The sequence below is a fragment of the Leptidea sinapis genome, chromosome 2 (assembly GCF_905404315.1).
Source record: "Leptidea sinapis chromosome 2, ilLepSina1.1, whole genome shotgun sequence".
Lineage (NCBI taxonomy): Eukaryota > Metazoa > Arthropoda > Insecta > Lepidoptera > Pieridae > Leptidea > Leptidea sinapis.
The window spans coordinates 24,648,235-24,675,874 of NC_066266.1; the positions used below are offsets into that span (position 1 = coordinate 24,648,235).

At 36.7% G+C, this 27,640-nt stretch overlaps 1 protein-coding gene and 2 non-coding genes across 3 annotated transcripts; all 3 read left to right on the top strand.

Moving 5' to 3' along the window:
- Positions 1-200: 200 nt before the first annotated feature.
- LOC126973983 (serine protease snake-like) lies at positions 201-27,346 on the top strand. Its single transcript, XM_050821333.1, has 8 exons — positions 201-205; positions 16,496-16,588; positions 18,098-18,165; positions 19,325-19,485; positions 20,620-20,811; positions 21,788-21,977; positions 23,888-24,057; positions 25,493-27,346. Exons 1-8 carry the CDS (start codon positions 201-203, stop codon positions 25,667-25,669), a joined length of 1,056 nt encoding a protein of 351 aa, XP_050677290.1. The 3' UTR covers positions 25,670-27,346.
- Trnav-uac (transfer RNA valine (anticodon UAC)) lies at positions 308-380 on the top strand. The gene has a single exon. It is a non-coding gene; the product is annotated as a tRNA-Val (tRNA).
- Trnaf-gaa (transfer RNA phenylalanine (anticodon GAA)) lies at positions 20,303-20,376 on the top strand. The gene has a single exon. It is a non-coding gene; the product is annotated as a tRNA-Phe (tRNA).
- Positions 27,347-27,640: the final 294 nt, after the last annotated feature.

The following is a 27,640-nucleotide window of genomic DNA, read 5'->3' on the forward strand; positions in this document are numbered from 1 at the left end:
TTAATTACTTATAGATTATACTTACATGGATTTGACAAATCATTAATCAAATTGTTGAAACAAGAAACAAAACAGCCTAGATGGAGCGTTATAATGATAATATCAAAATTAATATCACAAGATATTAATGTAATTCTTGATTTCTTGTTTTCAATGTTGCAGGGTTAAACTTAAAAGTATTTTAATATCTACCTACCGCTATGACGTATGCACTCGTTGTAGCACCATTTTGATTTTTGTTCTTTTTCTGAACTTTAATATAATAATAAGCTCTATTTATTACACTATTTCATTTTTTCGCTCATAGGGTTCCGTGGTGTAGTGGTTATCACATCTGCTTTACACGCAGAAGGCCGCCAGTTCGATCCTGGCCGGAATCATAATTTTTTGTTGTATTTTAATTTTTGTTCTTTAACTTCTTTTATTAAATAATTATTTGTTTTAAATAAATATGCAGTATTCCTAACAAGGACACACTTTTAAGGCGTATCTTAAAACTTGTTTATAAGCTAAACCGGATTTAGTTAAGTTCATTGCAATTGCCACAGAGTAGGAAAGTACAGATAAATGAGATTAAATAAATTTTGGTAATTTTACTGTTTAAACGAATGATCACCATGATGATGTTTAAATTAATCCTTTGCTTACATATATTTTATTTACGGGTTTGAATCCCGGTAGGTGCAAGCATTTATATGATGAATATGGATGTTTGTTTCTGAGTCATGGATGTTTAAATGTATTTATGTATGTTTAAGTAAGTATGTTGTATTAAATATATCATTGTCTTGTAACCCATAACACAGGCTATATATATGGTTAACTTGGGGCAAGATAATTTGTGTAAAAAGTGTGTCAATATTATTATATTATATTATTTACATTATTATTAATGCACTACTGTCCATATCGTCAATAACATAACGGAATACAAAATGACTAAGGGAGTGTCTAAGAAAAAATTTTAATTTATTTTAGTACGAATTAATATTCACAAACCTAACAGGGGAATTCCTTGTAATCGAGTATGTTGAAAAATTATTTTAATATTCAAATTACAATTGTATAACTTTTTATTGAAACTTCATGCTACTCCTTTAATTCAACATTTTTTTTTATTTTTTATTGTTCAAAATATACAACTTCTAAACAATTTAAGCCATCCTCATGTTAATTCAATCTTAAGTGTTTATGTGAGGAATAGCGAGTTCACTTATTCTAAACTTAAAACATTTTAATATAAAATAATTATCATTCTAAAATTATCCAATTTAAGACGAAAATTTTTTATACATACAATAACATGACTAAATTTAAAAGCAAAGGAGACAAAGTACCAAAAACAAAAAAAATAAATAAAAACATAAAAGCAGTAGCTAAGCTAGGCTACATTTACTACAGTAGCCTAGCGAATTTCTCTAAGAAAAAAGCGAATCACTCGATTGTATGAAACGTGCAGTGATTTAACATAAGTTTGAGATAGTAGTTACAATATTAGGGCGATTTGACATAAGTTTGAGATAGTAGTTACAATATTAGGGCGATTTGACATAAGTTCGAGATAGTAGTTACAATATTAGGGCGATTTGACATAAGTTTGAGATAGTAGTTACAATATTAGGGCGATTTGACATAAGTTTGAGATAGTAGTTACAATATTAGGGCGATTTGACATAAGTTTGAGATAGTAGTTACAATATTAGGGCGATTTGACATAAGTTTGAGATAGTAGTTACAATATTAGGGCGATTTGACATAAGTTTGAGATAGTAGTTACAATATTAGGGCGATTTGACGTAAGTTTGAGATAGTAGTTACAATATAAGGGCGCCGAAGTATAGCTATCTGGCTAAGTTTGGATGCGAACAGAAAACTTACGACCATTACCAATATTCAGTCTATCTCTTACTTGGGATAAAAATCGTAACTATCTTTGACTTTTCTGTCCCAATAAACTTATTGACGGTAACTCAAAATTGCAATTCACGAGTCCCTATATAAGGCGATAAGACTTATTGGGTATATTGGGACAGCTTCAGATTATTGACAGCTAATTACTGACAGTAGAAGGTAGTAATTTATTTCTATTTGCAGATAGTATATTGGGAACGGCCGTTAGTGGATTCAGGCTATCACCGTTTTTTGTAAGATTAATGCCGTCCTCTGTAAGTCTGTCAATGACTGCACGTTTCATACAATCGAGTGAATCGCTTTTTTCTTAGAGAGTTTCGCAAGGCTGCTGTAAATGTTGATATAAAGGTATTCCACCTTGCAAGGAGTTTCTTACCACATTTTTTCAACCTTTTTCGAAATTGTAGTAAACTGGCAAAAAGAAAAAATCCTCTGACATTTTTTTTTTAGAGCTATGGTAAGAAGAACATCGGCTCAAACCAAAATTATCTCTAATGAATATTTCAATATACTCGATTACAAGAAAAAACCCCGTTAATAATATAATAACCCCCATAAACCTTATGGGCAAAAAATATCTTAATGTAGGTTAGACCTCCATTATTTCGCTTTTGCCATTCTTATGTCAATATGTGACTTAGGTGAAAAAAGTGATTTTGGTTTGATTTGATTTAAAAAAAAAATTAAAATTTACACACTTTTTACGCAAATTATCTTGCCCCAAGTTAAGCATATATAGCCTGTGTTATGTGTAACAAGACAACGATATATTTAATACAATATACTTACTTAAACATACATAAATACATTTAAACATCCATGACTCGGAAACAAACATCCATATTTATCATATAAATGCTTGCACCTACCGGGATTCGATTTAGAATCTTTATTCAATGTTTCATAAGCTTGTTTTTCAAATAGTTGTATCTTAGATTAAGGATTGTTCTGCGTTGCGCTCCAACTCGATACCACACTACCTAAGAATAATAGCTTTTTTGCTAGGGCAACTTTATATTGTAGTGAGTTTTTGTAAATATGCATGCTTGTGTGCGTGGCATCTTGACTCACAATGGCATCTTTAAAAATTTTGTAACATACGCTTCGTGTTATTTTACATTGAAATTAATAAAATACAAAATACTTACAGATGATAATATCATCAGTATGTATCACATATTATGTGACCCCAGTGTCTTTCTTATATTATTAAGCTATTCATAGCTTCTATCGCGGGCCTTGAGCGTGGAGACCGAATCCAGAAATTCCGTAACGAAAATAACCTAACACTTACTTACTAGATCTATATAAATATTTCTATGTCTTTTTGTGCAGAAGGTCTCAGGTTCGAGCCTGGGGTACGTCTTGATTTTTTTAATTTCATTTTTTTTATCACGATTTTTAATTTTTATTATTGGCATTTTTAAATAATTTCACCTGTCCCGTTGTCTGTCTGTAATCAAATCTTGCAAGTTAAATTTTACTCACTTCCCATTTGCTTTTTTTTAAATTAATTTTATGAAAAAAAATACTGCATAAATAAAATAAATAAATAATTATAATTGCATAAGTTGATAAAAAATGCTATGCAATAGCTTTACCGCGGCAGTCCCTGAGTGTCACACGTCTTTTTTTTTCAAAGTTTTACAACGCAACCCGAAATTTTAGTTTCAACTATCAGCAAAGTTTAACAGAACATGTGGCACGTCAACGTCACACATTGTCCGATACTGGCTCGAGTACGCCCACTGGGGCGTAGTATCAGTTGCCGCACTTTGCGACTACGCCTGCGGTATCTAGTTAGAGCACATCGCAGACCATCATTAATCTAAGAGTTGTACATAGAGAAACACAAAATAAAAAGTTTAATGGTATATTTATAAGACGTGTTTGCTCTGTATATTTCATACTCTACGTCTCATTAAAAAACAAACTAAGTATTTGAATCTCAGTGTTTTCCTGTTCATGTGATAGCTGAGTCTTCTGTTGATGTAAGGCAGGAAGCGATACGTAAATAAAGAAAACAATAATTCAGCTTATTGGAAAATATTACGTAAATTATGTAAGTTTTTTTTTAATTTATCAATTTATACTGTTACCCCGATAGGCATACAGCATTTTTTAATATTGGATTTTATAGAGGTACCAACATAAGACGAATGAAAAATTATTATGTTACTAGCTGACCCGACAGACGTTGTTCTGTATATAATAAACAAAATAATGTTTTTATATGAATTTGTCAATAATATATCATAACATCAAAATTTACTTCGTAAAATATGCACCCTGCTGTCGTAATGAAATTGTTTTACAGCAGAACTGTCAAACCGTGCGTCAATAAATTATTCTCTCATTAAAAATTATGTATGGACACATCAAAGGAAAAACAAATTTGTTGTTTCATTTAATTTAGCAGCATTTTCCTATTTATTCACCTTTTAAACCTTCTCTGGACTTCCACAAATAATTCAATAATTCCTAAATTTGCCAAATCGGTCCAGCCGTTCTCGAGTTTTAGCGAGACTAACGAACAGCAATTCATTTATATATATATATATATATAGATTTAACAAGTAAATTTTATTTGGCGGTTATCTTTGATAGGGTAAAACCGCCAAATATCGGCCATGTTAACATTTGCTATTTAACGTAGTTAATTTAACATAAACTCGTGATATTTTTAAAGAATCATTGAGAGCTAAATTTAAAGAAATAAACATCTTGACTGTTGCCTCTCAATATATTCTTAATAATGTAATGTATATACATAGGCACATAAGCGAATTTGCTAGAAACTGTCATAACCATAATAAATAAGAGTTTTTATACTTCACAATTATGGATCAACTACACCAAAAGATCCATTAACATCCTCAGGGTTCAATATAATGATGCCCTTCGCATTTTATTAAAAATGCCGAGGTATTGTAGCGCGTCGGGCATGTTCGCCGACGCTGGAGTCCCGGACTACTACGGTGTTATACGGAATAGAATAGCGGGTTTCTGGGAAACCGTCCGTTATTCTAATAATAAGAGGATAAGGTTGTCGCTGAGGCATCCCTTGACAATGTGTTTTACAAACACTGGCTAAGGGTACACCAGATCCCTAACGTAAAATGACTATTTATTTTTATTTATTTTGAAGTGACTTTAATTTTATATTAATTAATTATCTTCATACATATTCTTTTTATAATTTTAAAATATTTTGACTACCTACTTATATGTAAACATGTTTTCTATGGGTCCCTGACCTGCAATAAAATGATTTTATTATTTATTTATTATTATTATAATGTCAACACCAGGAACAAACATAAACTTATAATGCCTACTACTCGGCTAAGTCGAGTTAGTAAGCCTTTTGTGGGGCGATACAATATGCTTTTACATCAAGATCCCAGAAAATGTTCAAACAGAATGTATTACGAAATTCAAAAGATTTGTTAAAAAACGTTTGTGTGGTAAAGGTTATTACAACATAAATGACTTTCTTAATGATACCACAGATTGGGAATGACCGCCCACAGGCTATTAAATAATAAATTTTACTCTACGATTTTACATTGTAACCATTTTTATAAATTTGTTTCGCCCGTTCTTCTCAGGTTTGAGGCATACCTTATGGAATGGGTGGTAGTTTTTGACTTATAATGAGTGATTTTTATTGCGCCCAGACAAAGGGGAAGGGCCACCCTCCGGGATAACGACGGGAGGGAGGTGGTCATTGCTCAAGCATACCAACGCAGACTCAGTCTGCGTTGGTTATGTGGGACTCACGTATAGCCTAAGTGCCTACCCACTCAACACCACCTGAGGTTGGCTTTGGGCAAGCCTTCATCGAACGCGACCTTCTCTTGGGGAGGGAGAGGCGGAAGCGGCACTCCCTATGGAGTATCCGCTGGGATAAGTGATATTAATACTATCTATATATATAAAAATTAATTGCTGTTCGTTAGTCTCGCTAAAACTCAAGAACGGCTTGACCAATTTAGCTAATTTTGGTCTTGAATTATTCGTGGAAGTCCAGAGAAGGTTTGAAAGGTTGAATAAATAACTAATTCTTGTAACTAATTCTAGTAGGCTTCATAAGATACATAATAGCTTTAAGGGTAAATGTATACACTTCTACAATAAAGTGCCAGCCACTGTTCAGGCATTATCTATAAATAAATTTAAATGTTTTATAAAAAAAATGGCTCTGTCGTAAATCCTATTACTCCACTGCTGAATATCTAAATCATCGGACAGCCTGGGACTAGATTGTGATTATTTTATAGCGATAGAAATTACTGTACAATATTGTATATTTTTATTGAAAAGAGCGCAAAAAAAAAGAATGCTGGGAGAGTTTCTTGCGCCGCTTCTTCTCTCTCAAAGCGCCATTTGTTTCCGAAGCGGTAGTAGTATAAGAAATGACATGAAAAAGAATTCTAAAGGAATCAATTTTGAGAAAATAAATGCCTTTATGCCTATAAAGAATTCAGAATTAAATTAAGACAATAATTTTGTTTTACTTTGAAATGTCCCCCGTCGTTCAGAAATATAGTTTATCAGAAAGCTTTTAATTGTTTAACAGTCGGTATCATATCTGTGTGTGTCTGTCAATATCAAATTGAAACCTTATAAATAGTCAGTATTTCAGGAAAACTCTCTTTTGTAAGTGAGCAACAACATGTGTAATTAATCGAAAATATAATAAAATTTCATTAATACCAAGTATTTCTTTGCATTTGTTTTAATAAAAAAAGGATTCCTTTTGTTTGTTTTAAGTTTATTTTATACACGTTTAGGTCTTTTATTTATCGAATGAGGCAGTACGAAGTCTGCCGGGTCAGCTAGTTTTGAATAAAAATATAAGAATTTGAATTTTAATTCTTTTTCTGTTTATTACGTATACAACACAATGCAATATTTAACAGCCTTAAATCTTATATCTTTAGAATGCTAAGCGACAAATAAATAAATAAAAAACTCTCGCAAATGATGTAAAAAGAAGAATATTTATAAATAATTTTATGGTTTTGGGTCTGTTTAGTGTTTTCCTTGTTCATTTTGCATTCAGGTTAACTTTGATTGCGTGGCATGGTCTGAGAATTTTCTGCAGGTACACAAAAATATTGTTCACATATAACATACACTTTAGATTAAGGATTTGTCTCAGCTGCGCTCCAACAAGATACCGCAGGCGTAGTCGCAAAGTGCGGTAACTAATACTACGCCCAAGTTTGCGTACTTGAGCCAGTCTCGAACAATGTGTGACGTTGACGTGCCACATGTTCTGTTAATCTATGCTGATAGTTGAAACTAAAATGCCGGGTTGAATAGTGAAACTTTGTAAAAATAATACTACAATAAATAAGAAAGACACTGGGATTACATACCATCAGTAAGTATTTTGTATTTTATTAATTTCAATGTAAAATAACACGAAGCGTATGTTACAAAATTTGAAAGATGCCATTGAGTGGCAATTAAACAGATAGTATTCTTAGGTAATGCGGTATCTATTTTTACCAATGGGAGGCTCCTTTGCACAGGATGCCGGCTAGATTATGGGTACCACAACGGCGCCTATTTCTGCCGTGAAGCAGTAATGTGTAAGCATTACTGTGTTTCGGTCTGAAGGGCGCCGTAGCTAGTGAAATTACTGGGCAAATGAAACTTAACATCTTGTCTCAAGGTGACGAGCGCAGTTGTAGTGCCGCTCAGAATTTTTGGGGGTTTCAAGAATCCTGAGCGGCACTGCATTGTAATGTGCACATTGGGCGTATCAATTACCATCAGCTGAACGTCCTGCTCGTCTTGTCCCTTATTTTCAAAAAAAAAAATCTAGTTGGAGCGTAGCGGAGAACAATTCTTTGTGTAAACCGTACACATATTAATCATTACAAAAAGGTCGGGCTATGTAGAATAGTAATTAAGAGATCGTTAATATACATTACCTATGTTGTTCTCGTACTGGGAAATTAAAAAACATAATAATTTTTAATTATTGGGAAAACTTAATTATAACATGATAAACATTTGACGACCCATATAGCTGAATGGTTAGTGACCCTGACTACTTAGCAAGAGCTCCCGGGTTCGAATCCCGGTAGGTGCAATCATTTATATGATGAATATGGATGTTTGTTTCCGAGTCATGTATGTTTATATGTATTTATGTATGTTTAAGTAAGTATATTGTATTAAATATATCGTTGTCTTGTACCCATAGTACAGGCTATGCCTAGTTTGGGGCAAGATAATTTGTGTAAAAGTTGTCAATATTATATTATACTGTTATTATTTCTATTCCGTCTAAGATTATGGACATAAATGCCTTAATATAAGAATGCCTTTATATAGGACATTAAACGAAAATTTTTACTTATATTTTCAGTAAAAATTAAAACAAAAGTATTGCCCTGTTATTTATTAAATACGTTACATGAGAAATAAATAACACTCGAAATTGTTGACGAGTACGTCGACCTCGGACAAACAATCCAGTTTAGCAGGTCCAATTTCACGAAAGAGGTCACTCGTCGAATCCAACTCCGGAAAGATCCAAAGATCCAGATCCGGAAAGCAGAAGACCCCGGTTCGAATCCAGATGTTTTATTAGTTCCTTTTTGTTCAACTTTTGTACATTCTTAAAAATCCGAGCAAGATTCGGTCGTCCGGATACTACTCTTTTATGAGCCTATGATGAAGATACAATTGATTTACCGTTAGATGAGATACGAAAACCAAAATCATATGATTTAATTTCATAGCCGTGATTGCTCTTATGTGAGTTGAACGCGCTATTTATGATGGCATTATTAAGTTTATGCGTAGTTAGAATTGTAATTATCTATACCTGTATATAATTACGTAGATCAGTATTAATATACATTACAAGTTGATTATAGAGGTCTGGTTTATCGGTACTTTTATGGCCGCTAGATGAGGAAGAATAATTGAAAACACCAGCCATTTATTTGCGCATTCGATGACAACCAAAGTGTATTAAGGTTGATGACGACTTACTAACGGCCGTTCCCAATATAATATCTACAGCAGTAATGTGTAAGCATTACTGTGTTTCGGTCTGAAGGACGCCGTAGCTAGTGAAATTACTGGGCAAATGGGACTTAACATCTGATGTCTCAAGGTGACGAGCGCAATTGTAGTGTCGCTCAGAATTTTTGCGTTTTTCAAGAATCCTGAGTAGCACGGTATTATAATGGGCAGGGCGTATCAATTACCATCAGCTGAACGTCCTGCTCGTCTCGTTCCTTATTATCATTTAAAAAAAAAGATAAATGACTACCTTCTACTGTCAGTAATTAGCTGTCAATAATCTGAAGCTGTCTAAATATACCCGATAAGTCATTCTTATCGCCTTACGACCTTTCCCAATATTCAGTCTATCGCTAACTTGAGACAAATCGTAAGTATCGTTGAATTTTCTGTCCCAACAAACTTATCGACGGTAACTCACCTTATCCGTACACGCTGTCTGTCAATGAGACGACGTATAAGCTTACCAGCGATAGAAGTTTCTATGGAAATTGCAATTCACGCGTCCCAATATAAGGCGATAAGAATGACTTATCGGGTGTATTGGGACAGCTTCAGATTATTGACAGCTAATAACTGAGAGTAGAAGGTAGTAATTTATCTCTATCTGTAGATAGTACCGCCACCATCTGGATGAGTGGCGGTCCTCCACAGTGCGATTTTCAAGGAGCTTTCTTCCTCGTACTACGAAGCTGTGGAATGAGCTTCCTTGTGCGGTGTTTCCGGGACGATATGACATGGGTACCTTCAAGAAAAGCGCGTACACCTTCCTTAAAGGCTGGCAACGCTCTTGTGATTCCTCTGGTGTTGCATGAGAGTGTGGGCGGCGGTGATCACTTAACACCAGGTGACCCGTACGCTCGTTTGTCCTCCTATTCCACAAAAAAAAAAGTGACGAGACTAGGAATACATAAAACTTATAGTAAGTGATAAGTCCTGCTCGTTACAATACTGTGTGCAGGATAACGTCAAAATCGACCGCCAATATACATTAATTAAAATCAAAATCACTTTATTCATGTAAGTTACGTAAATGACACTTATGAATGCCAAAAAAATATTTTTCTTATTGAATCTACCGCTACTTCGTAAAGGGTTGAGCTGACGAGAAGAAGTAGCAAGAAACTCATTGCCACTCTTTTATATCAAGATTTACATTTCCATCAATTTCAATTACAATATAATATGTAAAATGATGCAACAAACATAGTCAAACGTCAAACAGTCAATGCCTTACACGAGTAAGTCGAAAAAGTAAATGTAAATTAATACAAAAGTTATTGAGTACAGTAGCTGCATCATCCACACACACCGTAAATAAATAAAGGTATTCTGTGAGCATCTTATAAGCGATTATAAATAGATATATATATATAATAACTTTTAAGAATCTGAAACCGAGTCTCCGGCAACAGGATCATCCCGCCACTACAAGCAGCGCCCGTTCACGAGCATGACGCATGAGCCAGCCATCGCCTCCCTCAACCATATTTTAGGAAAGGGTTCGAAACCACAAGCAGTGCAAGAAACCACAACATTTAAGCGAGCATGTCGAAACCTGTTACGAGAACTCAAGCAAACAACAATAAAAGAATCCTAATCTACATATCATGCAATGCCACGACAAATGCTAGATCTAATATTTCTATACAAAATATTTAGAAACAGCTCGACAGTCCATCACTCGTGCACTCCATCAGCTTACGAGTTCACCGCCGAGTACCAAGGCGAGCGCAGGTCGGATCTGGCCTGTTCCATCAGCCATTTGCCAAAACTAGCCTTAAGCAATGTTCTCTATAACTTCATCTGTGGTGAAGTAGATTTTTTTTTAAATGAGAGGGGGCAAACGGGCAAGAGGCTCACGGGATGGGGAGAGGTGAGGCAATCCATGTACATCCGCAACAACAGGTGTGTCAAGAAATGCGTTGCCGGCCTTTTAGGTGGGAGTATGCTTTTTTCTTGAAGGGTCCCTAAGTCGTATCTGTTCGGGAAGACCGCTGCCGGTAGTTGAATCCACAAAGTGGCTGTGCGAGGCAAGAAATTTCGAACAAAACGCGCGGTTGTGGAATGCCAGACGTCTACGTGATGCGGATGGTACTTTGCACGTAATGTCCGATGGTGGAATTCGGCCGCTGGAATCAACCGGAACAGCTCCTCTGAGCACTCCCCGTGATAAATGCGGTAGAAGATGCAGAGAGAACCCACATCTCTACGCAATGCTAGAGAATCAAGCCGATCGGAGATGACTTGATCGTATTTATATTTATAATATAATATAGATATTTTCAAAGATTCTTTACCTGCGTTTATAAAAAAATATTACGAGATTGTTAGGCGCCAAATGATTAATATTCTTCTTCTTTTCAAATTCGTGTTTTGATTTTATAATTTTTGCTTTATTTTATATAATTGTTTTCTTGGTGTCACGGAAGCAAAGACTGTGCATGTTGTGACACCTTAATTTGTTGTAAATTCAACTCATTATTTGTTAATATTTAATATATTTTAAGCGTATTAGAATGTAACAGCTAATTGTTGTCCTATAAATAAATAGGTACTCACTAATTCGCCGCAAAGACCCGTTATTTTAAATTCCATGTGTAGTTTCTGTCTCTGGACATGATAGGGTTTTTATTCTTCAGTGACATAATGAAATGTATTATTTTTTGTTGCAGATAGAACATAGAAGAACAATGGATTAACAATTTTTATAAAAAATGTTGTTATTACCGTTGATTTTCCTTCTGTTTGCGTCGGGGTTTACCCAACGTGGTAAGTTTACAACGATTGTTTTATCAACGAAAATCAGGAAGTCAATTTAGTCAAGTATTTTTGGAAATTCTATGAGTATTTATAATAAGTTTTATTGGTCAGTCAAATGGCATCCTAGAAAATTGCTACAGTGTAAGACCTTTTACCAGGGAGGCTCCTTTGCACAGGATACCGCACAGCTGTCATTTTGAAATATTTTGTAAAGTTTTGTGGGTGCAATAGGTAGTACCGTCGACTCTCACCACGTAGCCCCTGGCTCGATCCTCGCCCACCACACGGACTAGTGAAAAAATAAGGACTCCGTGTCACCTTACATAACAGTGTAGCACCAAAACAAGCCGATTAACGTGTAAATACATAGCCCCACATATACACAGCCACACACTTACACTACTACAGGCCGATAGGCGGCCATTATGAGAATAATTGTCTCAATAAAATATTTTAAATATGTCGTCGTGCGTTGTGAAAAAGTGTAAAAACGATACCATATAAGTATTTGTGGCCATATATGATAATTTAAGGGTGAAAAAATTGTGTAACTAGTATCCCCCGTAACCGCACACACACTAGCATAACGGTGCTTCACTTGCTAATATTACGGCGCGGCGTCCTTCTTTTTTTACTCGTCCGTGGCCCACCATGCAGCAATGTGTTTTCGGTTTTCTAAGATAAATAATTTAACTCGGACAGCAACCAGTCGGCGGCGCCGTATCAATAGTTTTGTCTTCCCAAGATTGCTTAGCGGCTGTGTTAAACGTGTGTATATGTGCGTGCGTCGATTCAGGCACTCTAGTATTTAGTTATAGTACTTTTATATTACTGTATCTTATATCTTTAAACGAGCAATTCTTGTATATACTTAAATAATCTGAGTCCCGGAAACGGCTCCAACGATTTTCATAAAATTAAGTATACAGGGGATTTGGGGGGCGACAAATTGATCTAGCTAGTTCAATTTAAAAAAATGTTGTTTTATCCATGTTTTAATGAGAAACAACTACAATAACATTAGAATACAAAGGTAAATTACTCCACTATATACAAGACTATAATAGCTCTGGTGGGACATTGGGTGATCCGGAAAGCAGAAGGTTTGAATCCAGATGTCCTATTAGTTAATTTTTGTTTAAGTTTTCTACATTCTTAAAAATCTAAGAAAGGCTCGGTCGTCAGGATATTTGTGTTAATACGGCAGTAATTACTGTTTCAGTGGGAGATACATGCGTGGAGCGATATACAAACACACAGGGCCGCTGTGTACCATCCGACGTTTGCATCTCGGCTAGGGAAGATCTTAAGTAAGTAACAATTTACATTATATTAATTCTCTTACTGCCTTATCTGGTCTGGCGCACCCCAGTATCTGCTCGATCCATTTGACCGCGTGCAACGTAGAGCAACTCGAATTGTCGGGGATTCAGTGCTCTGTGAACACTTGGCTGGATCACTTGGCGTTGCGTAGAGACGTCGCTTCATTGTGTGTCTTCTACCGCATTTATCACGGGGAGTGTTCCGAAGAGCTGTTTAACCTGATTCCTGCCGCCGAATTTCACCTTCGCACGACACGCCACAAGTTAGGATATCATCCCCACCATCTGGATGTGTAGCGGTTCTCCACAGTGCGGTTTTCAAGGAGCTTTCTCCCTCGTACTACAAAGCTATGGAATGAGCTTCCTTGTGCGGTGTTTCCGGGACAATACGACATGGATACCTTCAAAAAAAGCGCGTACACCTTCCTTAAAGGCCGGCAACGCTCTTGTGATTCCTCTGGTGTTGCAAGAGAATGTGGGCGGCGGTGATCACTTAACACCAGGTGACCTGTATGCTCGTTTGTCCTCCTATTCCATAAAAAAAATATATATAAAAGAGAATGTATGTTTGTATGTTCCCTAATAACTCCTAAACTATTCGACCGATCTCAATGAAATCTTTTGTAATAGATTCGTTGGAGCCCAAAAAAGGTTTACATATATAGTTTGTCGTATCACGTTCATAATAAAACTTTTCGAAGGTTTAAAGCTATATTAGTTAAAACGTGTTTTAAGCCTATCGAACGTTCGATTAAATTTTTTTATTCATATTCGTTAGAAAAATCTCCCATAACTAATATCTATCTCTGTCTCTATAATACGCAATGTTGTCATTTCGTACAAAAACACATGATTTTAACTAATTTAATGAAGAACGGTCAATGGAAATAGGCATCTTTTCAATGTCAATGGTTTGTCAGTTGTCAAAAGTCGATGTCAAAATAATTTCTAACGCTCCAAAAATCAATGTTTTGAACTCTGTCGGTTGTCAATTTATGACAGATATCCAACAACTCTGAGAGAGCTATTTAACACATTATTTAACGAACAGCTGATCGATGTCGGCCATGATTTTTTGCGTTCGAGTGCTTAATAGGTTTATAGAAGGGTCCTAGTTACTATAAGTCACGTCAGCTTTATCGAAGAGATAATAAGCGTTTTAGCTCTAATATGCGATTATGAATAGAATTTTTTAACAAGTGTGTATTAGCGATGTATTTAATCTCCGCAAAGTCATTATGAATAAGACAGTTAGTATTTTCTTTTATTAACGAGTGTTAAACATTTAAATAAAATACTTATTTCTTAATGTCTCTACTAGTTGTAAGTCTATTATATTTAAAGGGCAGAGATTATCTAGAATTAAAACTGTAGTAATCTCTGGGCGATTTGAGACTTGAGGGTAACTGGTTTTTACGAACGTTAAAATACGATATATATGTATGTCAATGACCCTGCAGACTGAGCTAGAGGTCACGGGTTCCCAGAATCCCGGTGGGTGCAATCATTTATATCTTATATATAAAATTCTGGTGTCACGGTGTACGTAGTTGAACTCCTCCAAAACGGCTCAATCGATTCTCATGAAATTTTGAGTGCATATGGGGTAGGTCTGAGAATCGGACAACATCTATTTTTCATCCTCCTATATGTTAGGGGTGGTCCACACCAAATTTATTTTTGAATTTTTTTGACATTTTTCTTTGAATTTTTTGATTATGAGTCAGCTTTAAAAAATACATACAACTTAAAATTTTCACCCATACGATCATACGATATACGATCAACAGATACTTTTGTATCGCGATTTTAATATCGGCAATACAACGTTTGCTGGGTCAGCAGTTTTATATATAAAATTCTCGTGTCACGGTGTACGTAATTGAAGTCCTCCAAAACGGCTCGACCGATTTTAGTGAATCTTAGCGTGCATATCGGCAAGGGTGGAGAATCGGACAAAATCTATTTTTCATCCCCCCAAATGTTAAGGGTCCACCCCAAAATATTTTTTTTTCGACAACATTTTTGGGTTTTTTTTTGCCCAAAAAACAACGTTTGTTGGGCTACAGCTAGTGATGAATAAGTTTGTTAGTGTCCGAGTGTTGGATGTTTATATCTATATGTATATGTATGTATAAGTAAGTATATCGTATAAAATATATCGTTGTCTAGCACCCATACCAAGCTATGCCTAATTTGTGTAGAAGTATGTCAATCAAAGAGGTCTCAGGACGTTCAGCTGATGGTAATTGATACGATTATGCCCTACCCATTACAATGCAGTGCCGCTCAGGATTCTTGAAAAATCCAATAATTCTTAGCGTCACTACAATCACGCTCGTCACCTTTAGACCTATCTACCTACAATTTGAAGCGTTTAGGTATGGACGACGCCTATTTCTGCCGTGTAGCAGTAATGTGTAAGCATTACTGTGTTTCGGTCTGTAGGGCGCCGTAGCTTGTGAAATTACTGGGCAAATGAGCATGCTTAACATCTTATGTCTCAAGGTGACGAGCGCAGTGGTAGTGCCGTTCAGAATTTTTCGGGTTTTTCGAGAATCCTGAGCGGCACTGAATTGAAATGGGCTGGGCGTATCAATTACCATCAGCTGAACGTCTACTCGTCTTGTCCCTTATTTTCATTTAAAAAAAATACTGGTTTGGTGTAGAGACACTTGGCCCGTGTGGCCCAGAGGCGCGAAGAATACTGGAAACCCAAGCGTAAGAAATGATAGTTTAGATTTGAAAGAGCGACACCTCAAATAAATTTTCTAATATGCAAATATTGGGGTTGAGCAGGTTATCAATTACTGTAAAGTAGATCCTGTAGATGGAGCCACAACCTGAGAGTTGAACAAAGCATACAAGATTTATCAACGATACTTCACTTTACGTTGGTTACAGCACCGGCACGGAACGCCGGAGGTCGTGGGTTCGAGTCCCGCATCGTTCAGAAAATTTTGTTTTTCAAATTTTATTTTTGTGTACTTAATTGGATTTATTATTCAAACAAAACAAATCTTATAACTATATTAACAATACTACGACTACATAAAATTAAAACTATCATTACGTGGAAGCGTACCAAGAGTACTGGTAGCATTACCGCGTTGGATAGCAAGGCTGATCCGTTGACCGAAATAGCTGCCAGCGCTTGGGTTTCCAGTAGCCTTATTGAGGCGCGAAGATAGTATTTTGAACATTCTCCGCGCCCCTGGGCCCCACGGGCCAAGTGTCTCGACACCAAACGGCACAAAGATGTATGACTCACTGAGACCAATTAATATAATAATGTGTAATTTATTCCAGAAGTGAGGGTTATCACTTTAAAACATAACAGATTGTAACGATAGTTTTAAATTTATGTAATAATAGTATTATTGTTAATAGAGAAGACTTTGTTGTTTGAATGACTGTATTTTATACATTGGTTTTGTTTATTGCAGCAACAATGGTATCAACCCTACCTTCTGTTCATATTCCTTTGACCAGGCCCTCGTGTGCTGTCGAGATGGCTCCAGTATCCTGAGGGTTGCAGAGTAAGTTACAACTTCCAGCTCCTTAATTATTGCATTTATAACTTACTTCGCCATATTATTATGGTATGGACCTTTATTATTAGGTTAGGGAAAGCAAGAATTATTTTTGCAAAGCTTGTTACTGTTGATAACTTCGTTAGGAGTTAGAGCTCAGCCATGTTCTAGTAGATTCTTGTCATAATGTAAACTACATACCTACTCTCCAGCAAAATAGCTATTTTGTGGAAAAGGGCACCAGCTTTTATGTCTGTTTCACATAAACCTACTGTCTGTATGTACCTAGTTTATTTAAGAAGTCCTAGCAGTAACAACTACTTGTCTAGATGCATTTACAAAACTTAAGTACCTATGTAGGCTTCTTCTTAATGTTTGTATCTAAAGGTTGTGTTGTATGCAGTAGGTATTATGAGTATGTAGTAACTTGTACATGGTTTTTTGTATAATACGTTTTCTTTTGAGACAAATACCTTTGTATTTGTATTGATGTACAATAAATAACTAGACTCCCAAGCGTCTATTAAAAGGTCGTCAAAAAATGTTTGACCAGCGTTGTATACAGTGTGTTAAAAAACCCTGTACGTCAATTGACACGTATATGAAGGAGAATGCGGGGACACCATTAAAAATAAAATCAAAAAATGCTACAGCAAAAAGTTCAAATTAAATATTTTCAAAAATGTTGAGAGCCCCTGACTTATTATTGTTCCAGTAAACTAAGGTCATCGCCCCGACGTCAGTCCAATGGCGGACAGCTAGCTTTAATTGAGCGGCGGCTCAAACGAATAAGGCGGGGCCTATCGCACCGTTGTATTGTGTTTATAGTGTGACAAATGTTACCGATTTTAGCAATGATATTATAGTATTAAAAGAGGTAGATATGTCACTAGCGCGCCGAAAATCAATCGTCTAAATGGAGTCAATTGGTTCATGTGGTCGTAGTCGCTCTCTCGATACGAAAACGGTACGCACGCGTTTCTTGTTGACAGATTTGCTTACAATTTTATATACAGCATGAAAATGCCGTCTTGTGTAATGCGAAAATGCACTAATTACGCAAGTAAAAAAAGCAAAATACATGGAATTACATACCACAGGTAAGGAATCATGAAATAAAGTATTTCATTTGTTTTCAATATTTCTCTAAATAAAATAAATATGGCGATACGACATCGCGTGCCGGACGGAATAGTGCAAGAGCCCGTGAACCCCAGACCTACGTTATTGTATAAAAGCTAAAAGTTTGTCAGCGCATGCTTCCAACACAGGTAAGAACGATGGACCATTATAAATAAATGTTAAATGATTAATGTGTGTGTAAGTGAATCATTATTAAAAATCGAATTTCGTCTAGGTACCCTATCTATACTTTTAAATATCATTGGATTTTAGTAAATTTATAGACGTTAATTCGTTGACTAGACTAACTGCATAATGTATCTGTTTCCGATCATTACAATGATTATATTGATAAAAGGGTCATAGTAATTGATTTGTATTTTCTGATTTTAGCAAACGACCAGTGTGGTCTACATCTAACAGCGCGAATGGCAACCGACAAAGAAGACTGAGTGAACGAAGTAAGTTGATCTGTGCCGAGTAATACAAAAAAATAAAACACAAAATGGCGTCTGGCGTAATTGTATCTCTTTTAATCGTTTGAAGCGTCATATCTTTCACTTATTATGTAGCAGTAAACCCTTAACTCTTTTGGCCTTATAAATAAACTTGGTATAAACCAGAGAATATACAAAATGTTGACTATTTCGTTGAAAACTATTAGGTAGGACTGAAAACAATGTAATGATAATTCTGAAGTTTTGAACCCGAATGTCAAGCAGCTTTGCTAATAAACGCGGGAAACGTTATACGTCACCGATTTGCAGTGGAACGCATAATATATATTGGAAAGCATATCCAAAGGCAATCGGCGCCCTCTGAACCGCGTTACGGCGTAGATTCGGCGCGATTTTAGCGCTCGCGCAGCGTTCCGCCACTGCGTATTATTTTACGTTTAGCAATAGATTACATAAAACTTATAATGTTAACACGAGGAGCAAACATTGTTATGCCTACTACTCGGCTAAGTCGATTAAGTAAATCTTTTGTGGGGCGATGTAGGTTTATGCTTTTACAACAAGATCCTAGAATATGTTCAAAACAAAAGTATTACGATATTCAAAAGAATTGTTAAAAAACGTCTGTGTGGTAAAGGTTAGTATAACATAGATGACATTCTTAATAATACCACTGAAGAATGGAGCGACCGCCCTCAGGCTATTAAATAATAAGTTTAATTGTACAATATTACTTTGTAAACATATTTTTTGATGACAAAAAGAAGCAGAATTGCGCCCATTCTTCTCAAATCTAAGGCATTCGTTTTGGAATGGGTTTTGAAATTTGAAAATGCTATTTTGAATAAAAATATTTGTATTTGAATATACTTAGAATGATTTGCGTGAATGTATCTGAAAGCTAGTGAAACAAGCTACAAGACATAATAAACCATCTCATAGACAAAATAAAGGTCAGAACTTGGTGAGGGAATAGGGTGCCGTACGGCACTTTCGGTTCTGGTGTATCTGAAAAATCTAGTGCCTTGGGGCACTGCAATTTGGGAAGGATATAGCGGAACGCATATTACATATTCTTAGTATATTTGTAAGGCCGTTACAATATAAAACTTCTACCCAGCCTCGATAAACACAGATTAATAGTGATGTTCCACTGTTGCAGAATGCGAGGAGTACAGCAAGAACGTTATCCAGACCGTAGACTTCCTACCACTCCTGCCAGACCCTGAAACTCATTCCATTTCATCAGCGAAATGTGACTACACGAAAGTAGAGCTGATAGTTGGTGGTGAAAACGCTAATCAGGGGGAATTCCCTCATATGGTAAGTTTTATATCGATATTAATTTAAATTAGATAATTTATACTTATAATTAAAATAAACACATGGGTTAAGCAAGAACTCCTTAACCGTAATCGTATAAAAAATATTCAACAAAAAAAAATCAATATTCCATAATATCATTCCGGAACATAAGGAATCTAGTAGCCCCGCGCTAGCGTAGTCACTGACACCTACTTCGTACCGTCTTATGCGACTACGATAGAGTGTAAAATTTTGTTTCGTAAATACCTAAGTCAATAAGTACAAAATCCATCATTAAGCACAAAGTCAGTCAATAAGCACAAACTCACTCTATAATCTATGTGTATATTGTGTATTAATCCTAGAAGTGAGGGTTATCACTTTAAAAACATAACGTATTGTTTAGATTTACAAGAGCGACATCTCAAGTCAATTTTCTAATATGCAAATATTGGGGTTAGTAGTAGGTAGATGACGCCACAACCTGAGAGTTGAACAAAGCAAACAGAATTTTATAACGTGGCGGTACTCAAACGGTTAGCTCAGTTGGTTAGAGCACCGACACGGAACGCCTGAGGTCGTGGGTTCGAATCCCGCATCGTTCATAAAATTTTGTTTTTCAAATTTTATTTGAGTATTAATCCTAGAAGTGAGGGTTATCACTTTAAAAACATAACGTATTGTTTAGATTTACAAGAGCGACATCTCAAGTCAATTTTCTAATATACAAATATTGGGGTTGAGCAGGTTATCAACTGTAAAGTAGATCCTGTAGATGAAGCCACAACCTGAGAGTTGAACAAAGCAAACAGAATTTTATAACGTGGCGGTACTCAAACGGTTAGCTCAGTTGGTTAGAGCACCGGCACGAAACGCCGGAGGTCGTGGGTTCGAATCCCGCATCGTTCATAAAATTTTGTTTTTAAAATTTTATTTGTGTAGAAAACCCATCATTAAGCATAAAGTCAGTCAATAAGCACAAACTCACTCTATAATCACAAAGTCAAGAAGCAATAACCTTAAAGTACCTAAGTCAATAAGTACAAAATCCGTCATTAAGCACAAAGTCAGTCAACGTCCATCTATAATCGAAAAGCTAAAAATTACTTAGACTTATTTATAGTCAGGTTTTTCTTTTATTGTTTGCCACAGGCTGCCATCGGATGGGTGGAAGACAACTCCTATGTGTTCCTCTGCGGTGGGAGCCTCATCAGCTCCAGGTACGTGCTGACGGCGGGACACTGCATCAAGGTCCCCAGGCGAAGACCAGAGGGACCATCCATTGTTAGGCTTGGAGATCAGAACTTGGATCCGAATGTTCAGGACAGAGCTACTCCTGTTGATGTAAGTTATTCTTTTGAGGATTTTATTTTCAAATACTAGGGACTAATGCGTTACTTCCACGAGCGAGTGTATCACGACGATTCCCCCTTTTTACTATCGGGTAATATCCACAAGACGACGATTATCTCGTCAACAATAGGGAACTCTCATGATCAAACGTATAGTAAGAGGCGACTTAGGACAATTACCAGTAGGCTTCGCTGCACAGGTTGCCGGCTAGATTATGTACCACAACGGCGCCTTTTTTTGCTGTGAAGCAGTAATGTGTATTCAAATTGTGTTTCAGTCTGAAGGGCATCGTAGCTAGTGAAATTACCGGGCAAATGAGACTTAACATCATATGTCTCAAGGTGACGAGCGCAATTGTAATGCCACTCAAAATTTTTGGGTTTTTCAACAATCCTGAGCGTAACTGCATATCAACTGTATATACGCAGGGCGTATCAATTACCATCAACTGAACGTCCTGTTCGTCTCGTCCCTTATTGTCATAAAAAAGCCGCGTGGACATGACGTGTCGCTACGTAATCTCCGCTCGACGCGGACGGCGGCAGCACGTTGTAGGTACAATTAACTCTGCAGATTCCGCAAATCCAAAATTGTCCGCCAGCAATTTACGGCCGCTCCCAATATTCAGTCTAACTCTTACTTGAGATGAAAATCGTAACTATCGTTGACTTTTCTGTCCCAATAAACTTATCGACGGTAACTCACCTTATCCGTGCACGCTGTCTGTCAATGGGATGACGTATAGCTACCAGCGATATAAAGTTTGCATGGAAATTGCAATTCACGCGTCCCAATATAAGGCGATAAGAATGACTTATCGGCTATATTGGAACAGCTTCAGATTATTGACAGCTAATTATTGACAGTAGAAGGTAGTAATTTATCTCTATCTGTAAATAGTATATTGGAAACGGCCGTAAACTTGTCAATAACAGTTTCAGAAAAATATAAATTCCTTGTTTACCAGGTACCAATTAAGAACATAGTACCTCACCCAGAATATCGACCTCCCGGAAAGTACAACGATATAGCTCTCCTGGAGCTTCACACAGACGTGGACTTTGAGACCAACATCCGCCCCGCCTGTTTGTGGACGAAGCCAGACTTCGCTAAGCATAGCAAGGTCCTGGCTACTGGCTGGGGAGTTACTGATCCAAGTAAGTTCTCGAAGTTACGCTTAATTCATGCTAACCATTGTGGCATGTGGGATATACTATATTTCATTTCGAGTGCGGAAAGCCGTAGTCGGAACAAGTTGCAGTAACGGTTCCGCACGTGTACTGAACAACTATTTTTAATACAGTTGCGTAAAAATGAAGCACAATAAACTCAACTAACTAATCGTGGAAAATGGCGCCAATTGTAAAATAATAAAAGCATTGATTTATTTTTGTTTTCTTCACCCATTCTGGGTAGGCAAAGGGAACTATGCCCATACAGCCAAGTCTTCAGTGTATTTTTTTTTATTGATGTGAAATGAAAATGTAATTTAATGAGATGAAATGAAATGAAATGAAATGAAACCTAACCTAACTCATTGAATCAAATCAGAGCCAGAATCATAAAAACTTCTATGATTTTTTACATTATTTTGACATTACTTTGACAGTTGGAAAAGAGCACTCACGAGTTTGGAAAAGCCCACATCTTATACGTCCCTGCTATTGCACTTTTTGCGCAACTGTATTAAGAAATCTTCAAAAGAGTATCCTCTAAAGTCTGAGAATGAAGATAATCTTCGCTTAGCAAAGCTAGGGTAAACAACTGAATTAAGTAAATTCTAGAAGTCACGCTTCTTTCATGTTAAACATAATGGCTGAATGTATAATAAAGCTTCAAGGAGCAAATCCTTTCAATCGGAAAATGAAACTTGTCTTTAAGCTCTGTTCAAATTGATTCGAATAACGCGCGGGACGCGGGACGGAAGTCGCTCGGACCGATTGTGTCAGCTAACTTGTATGGCCATATTCAAATTGACGCGAGCAGTCGCTCAAGTTGAAGTGAAACAAGAGCGGGACGCCCGGCGGGATTGTTTGATCTCACAATGCATGATGTTTTTCCACTGAAGAACCAAAAATGACACGCGGGAAGTCGCGTCAGTTTTAGAGACTAAGCGAGCGAGCGAATTACGCTAAAACGCGTCTCGCTTCCCGCGCGTTATTTGCCTCAGTTTGAACAGAGCTTTAAACGAAACTAGGTCCTATCTACGAAGTACCTATTCCAAGTAAGTTTTTCGATGCATATTGACGCTGTAGGATAACGTGCCTTGGCCGTGACGTCACTTTATGTGTGTTCTACCACATATATCACAGGGAGTTTTACGAAGAGCTGTTTGACTTGATTCAAATTCTGCTGCCGAATTCCACCTTCGCACGACACTTCAACTCCACCATCTGGATGCGTGGTGCTCTCTGCAGTGCGATTTTCAAGGAACTGTCTTCCACGTACAACCAAGCTGTGGCATGCGCTTCCAAGCAGTGTTTCCAGTACGATATGACATGGGTATCTTCAAAAATAGCCTGTATTTGGTGTTCTTGTTGCTCCTATGCTGCAAATGGCTTTACGTCAACATCCCATAGCAAAATTTAGTCACAACCCGAAAATATATTTAGCAAGTGGATGTCGTGAAAGCATTGTAGGTTTTTGGCGGCAAAACATAAGTGTTAAATCGCCACTAACATTCTCCCTCCCTAGTTAAATTATTTTTGAAGTCAAAACTTCTTTAGCATTGTTGTGATTTGAAAGTCGATGAAACGAAAAAGTGAGACAATAAAAAGAGCCAGACACGATTTAACGTGGGAAAAAATGAACTGAATGAAAATGATCATAGTTTAAGAAGAGGTTGTCTTATGTATGACGCGTATACCTTAATATATCTCATGCGCACGACGTATTACTACATTAAATATGGTAGCGGTGATAGTAATGTCTTTCATAGCGATTGAAATCATGTGTCATCCTAGCAACATGTACCAGAACTTCATATGCAGTTTAGAGGTTCATGCAGAATGCAGGTTTCACTTCTGACATGTGTATTTTGTACGAACGCAAACTTTATTTATTTTAGACTCCCGAAATCCGCAAACATCGAAGGAACTACAGAAGGTGTCGTTAACGTTACTTCAAAATTCGCACTGTGACCGACTCCTGGAAGATTCGAGAAACAGGCATTGGCAAGGATTTGCTCCGACGCAGATGTGTGCAGGAGAGCTCAGGGGAGGAAAAGATACTTGTCAGGTGAGTTGACAATAGTAGCCACATTACTTACTTGACTAGGTACTTATTATTATTATGATTTGGGAATTAAAATGCACTTAAATCCTAGGATCTATTGTGCCCCCTGCTTTCGCAAGCGCGCCTCTTCTCAACTCAAAAGTCAAAGAAAAGAATCGAGGCTACAAACTAGGAAACGTGTTACTGTGCCGAGATTTAAATTATATCCTCGAAAGCTATTACTTTTAACACGCGTAGGGTCCTCAGAGGGTTTAGGCAGAGCACGTCCTCTGCTTTGAGTGAAGGTATTTTAGGACACCCCAGCCTGATTCTGGCAATGGCTTCGCAATCCAGAAGGATGTGGTTGGGATCTTCTGCGGCTTTGCAGCAGAATCTGCACAGGTTTGATTCACTGAGACCCAATCTGGCTAGTTGCCCATTCAGCTTGCAATGGCCGGATAGGAACCCCGTGAGGGCTCTCAGTTGTCTCATGTCCAAGCTGATGCATTGTAACTAGGTACTAAAAAGGCATTTATTATCTTTAAATTGAGTCCTTTAGAATTATTTTTGATGTCATTTCTATCACTACCACTGCTTCGGAAACAAATAGCGCTCTGAAACTCTCCCAGCATTCTTTTTAATAAAATATTCAATATTGTACTGTCATTTTTATTGCTATAAATAATCTTAATCTAATCCCAGGCTGTCCTATCACTTACATATTCAGCCGTGGAGTAGTAGGATTAACTACAGAGCCATTTTTTCTATTAAACATTTAAATTTATAAGTATATACAATCTGCGGTGCAGCGAACCGTGAATGCGATAACACGCCAATCCATGATCTTCATCTCGCACATATCTGTCATTGTCATCGTTAAGGCAGTGTTCCTAACAAACGTTTTGGTTCAACTATTGTTTCTCTGACTTACTTTACAAATCCAAATGCAAAGAAAAGATCTTTTAATTTTTAGATTTATTATATACCCTATATGACCCAAATAATGTGGCTTTCTATTGGTAACAGAATCTTCAAAATCGGTTCAGTAGATCCAGAGATTATCCTCTACAACATCACAAACATTACCATCCTAATATAATATATTAGGATTTTTTATGACAATAAGGGACGATACGAGCAGGACGTTCGGCTGATGGTTGTTTATACGACCTGCCCATTACAATGCAGCGCCGCACAAGATTCTTGAAAAACCCACGTCATCAACATAAGATGTTAAGTCTCATTTGCCCAGTAATTTCACATGCTACGGCGCGGCACCCTTCAGACCGAAACACAATAATGCTTACACATTACTGCTTCATGGCAGAAATAGGCGCCGATGTGGTACCCATGATGTAGCCGGCATCCTGTTCAAAGAAGCCTCCCACTGGTAAATAGATTTGAAAAAAATCTTCGTGAATTTTATATTTGTAAAGATAAAAGTCTGATTGTATTCCAGGGTGACTCCGGATCTCCTCTCCAAGTGGCTTCCAGCGAGAACCAGTGCATCTTCCACATAATGGGAATCACATCATTCGGACGGAAGTGCGCCCAGTCCGGTAAACCGGCCATCTATACACGGGTCTCTAGCTATATTGGCTGGATTGAAAGTGTTGTGTGGCCAGGGGAGTCGTAACTTTAGAACTTACGTTTTATAATTATTAGCTAATAAGTGAAAATAATCTTCTGTAGTACCCCATTACATCATCTCTGGACCTAACGTCGATGACGTCACATCGTCATTCATTGATGTAAATGTGTTGTGTTGTGATTAAAAATCAATGAAACAATGAAGGTTAAGTCAAAGAATATATAATAGTAAAAGTACGGTCTCACTACGCAAAATCGATTAAAGAAATAGGGACTCTTACGATCATACAATAAGGTGTAATTCAGATCGCTATTAACCTATATTTTTATTCACCTAGACGTTGCCTCTCTTTCTATCGCGTGACTCTCACTTCTTCTAACGACATTAGGGTTAACTTCTTTACCTAAAACTGTACCTACCTAGTATAAGGTCATCTTATAAAATAGCTCAGTTTTTCTATAATATAAATAGGTATTTAATCTTTATTTTAAATCAGTATTCTTTCGTTGTCAAACCTACATTTGTTTCACATAGTAATGTATGCGTTGGAAGACCACGACATAGTCAAACCTACTGAGCATATACTATACAAGGAAATAAATAGGTTGCTATCGTGAATAGTAATTTTATTATAATAATAATCTCTTTAAATTAGGTTGTTTCAGCGTCATTAGGAAGCTATAATCTAAATGTGCATCGCAATTACCTTTAACATGCTTTGCTTTATTTAAATTTCTCCATTTTTAAAAGATCATTCGGATCGGAGTGAAGTAGATGACAACAAGGCGCACGTGCGTCACTGCTCGCTCGTGAGTCCCTACTGACTAGCCTACTCTGTAGAGGCCGCCGTACGTTTACGATTTCGATACCTACACGGGGAGTGAGACAGGACTGATTAAGTACAAAGAGTATATTTTTTAGCGACACAGAACAACAGAAACTACAGAACTATTATCAAAAACAAGCATTGTTAGCACGAAAATATCACATGTATACCTAACGGTAATGAAACTGCAAACCGTACTGACTCAGAACGAACGCGAGGGGGGGGGGGTGAAAGGGGAACGGGAGGGGGTATTACGTTCCAGCGAGGTCCAGAGGTAATGTGGCAGTGTTGTACTACTTAATAATTCCTTGTCAAATTAAAAAAAGAACGCGTCTAGCAAAGAGTATAATAATATTATATAGGGAAAAGAGAGCCCTCTCTAATATATATATAATAACTAACTAATTGCAATTTTTTACCATGTTGAAATTGCGCGTAGAGTTAGTTATTTAATTTTGCCACAACATAGAACATAAAGGATAGATTTAGTAGTGTAAATATGCAAAATTGAACACGAGAGCTACATTCATGCGCTAACGCTAAAAGTAGCCGCCATTTTATGACCAGTGGGCAGTGACACAACTAAAGAAAAGTTGATAGGTTTCAAAGCGAGTGACAGCTGACAAAGCTTTCATTTTCGGGCCAACTAACAGATGGCACTACAGTCTTCTGAAAACGTCTCTATAAGGCGTCTGTCCCACCCCTGGCGTCTAGTATCACGAGGCGTTTCCGAATGGAATAGCCGAATCTAATGTGCCGTAGACGGGGTTTTGGCATACATAATATTTTTTTTTCTGCAAAATAAATTGTGAGCAAACTGTAAAGTAAAAATATGAAAGAGCTCGTGTTAACAGAGTTAATATGTCAGAACAAATATAATTAATAGAAATTTCAAATTGTTTTTATTTAACGTTTCATTTCATTTTAAGAGTGATATTTATGTAAAAAATAAACAGAAAATACATTACCTACTTGACACAGTCACAGAAACAACAATCTTTAATTTAATGCATTTCAACGGCGACATTGCCATATAGAAACGATGTGGTGAATGATTATTTTTTAACATCAGATATTTATATAACCTATAATAATAACAGGTGGTTGATATTTTAATGTGTGGTAACACTTGTATTAAATATTCAAAATGATTAAGAATAGTACATTAATTTATCACTGACAAAGGTAAT

Excerpts from the sequence above, each read along its gene's own strand:
- LOC126973983 (XM_050821333.1), top strand. Across the intron at positions 18,166-19,324 it reads AAGAAGACTGAGTGAACGAA|AATGCGAGGAGTACAGCAAG; the intron begins GTAAGTTGATCT and ends CCACTGTTGCAG. Across the intron at positions 19,486-20,619 it reads AGGGGGAATTCCCTCATATG|GCTGCCATCGGATGGGTGGA; the intron begins GTAAGTTTTATA and ends TGTTTGCCACAG.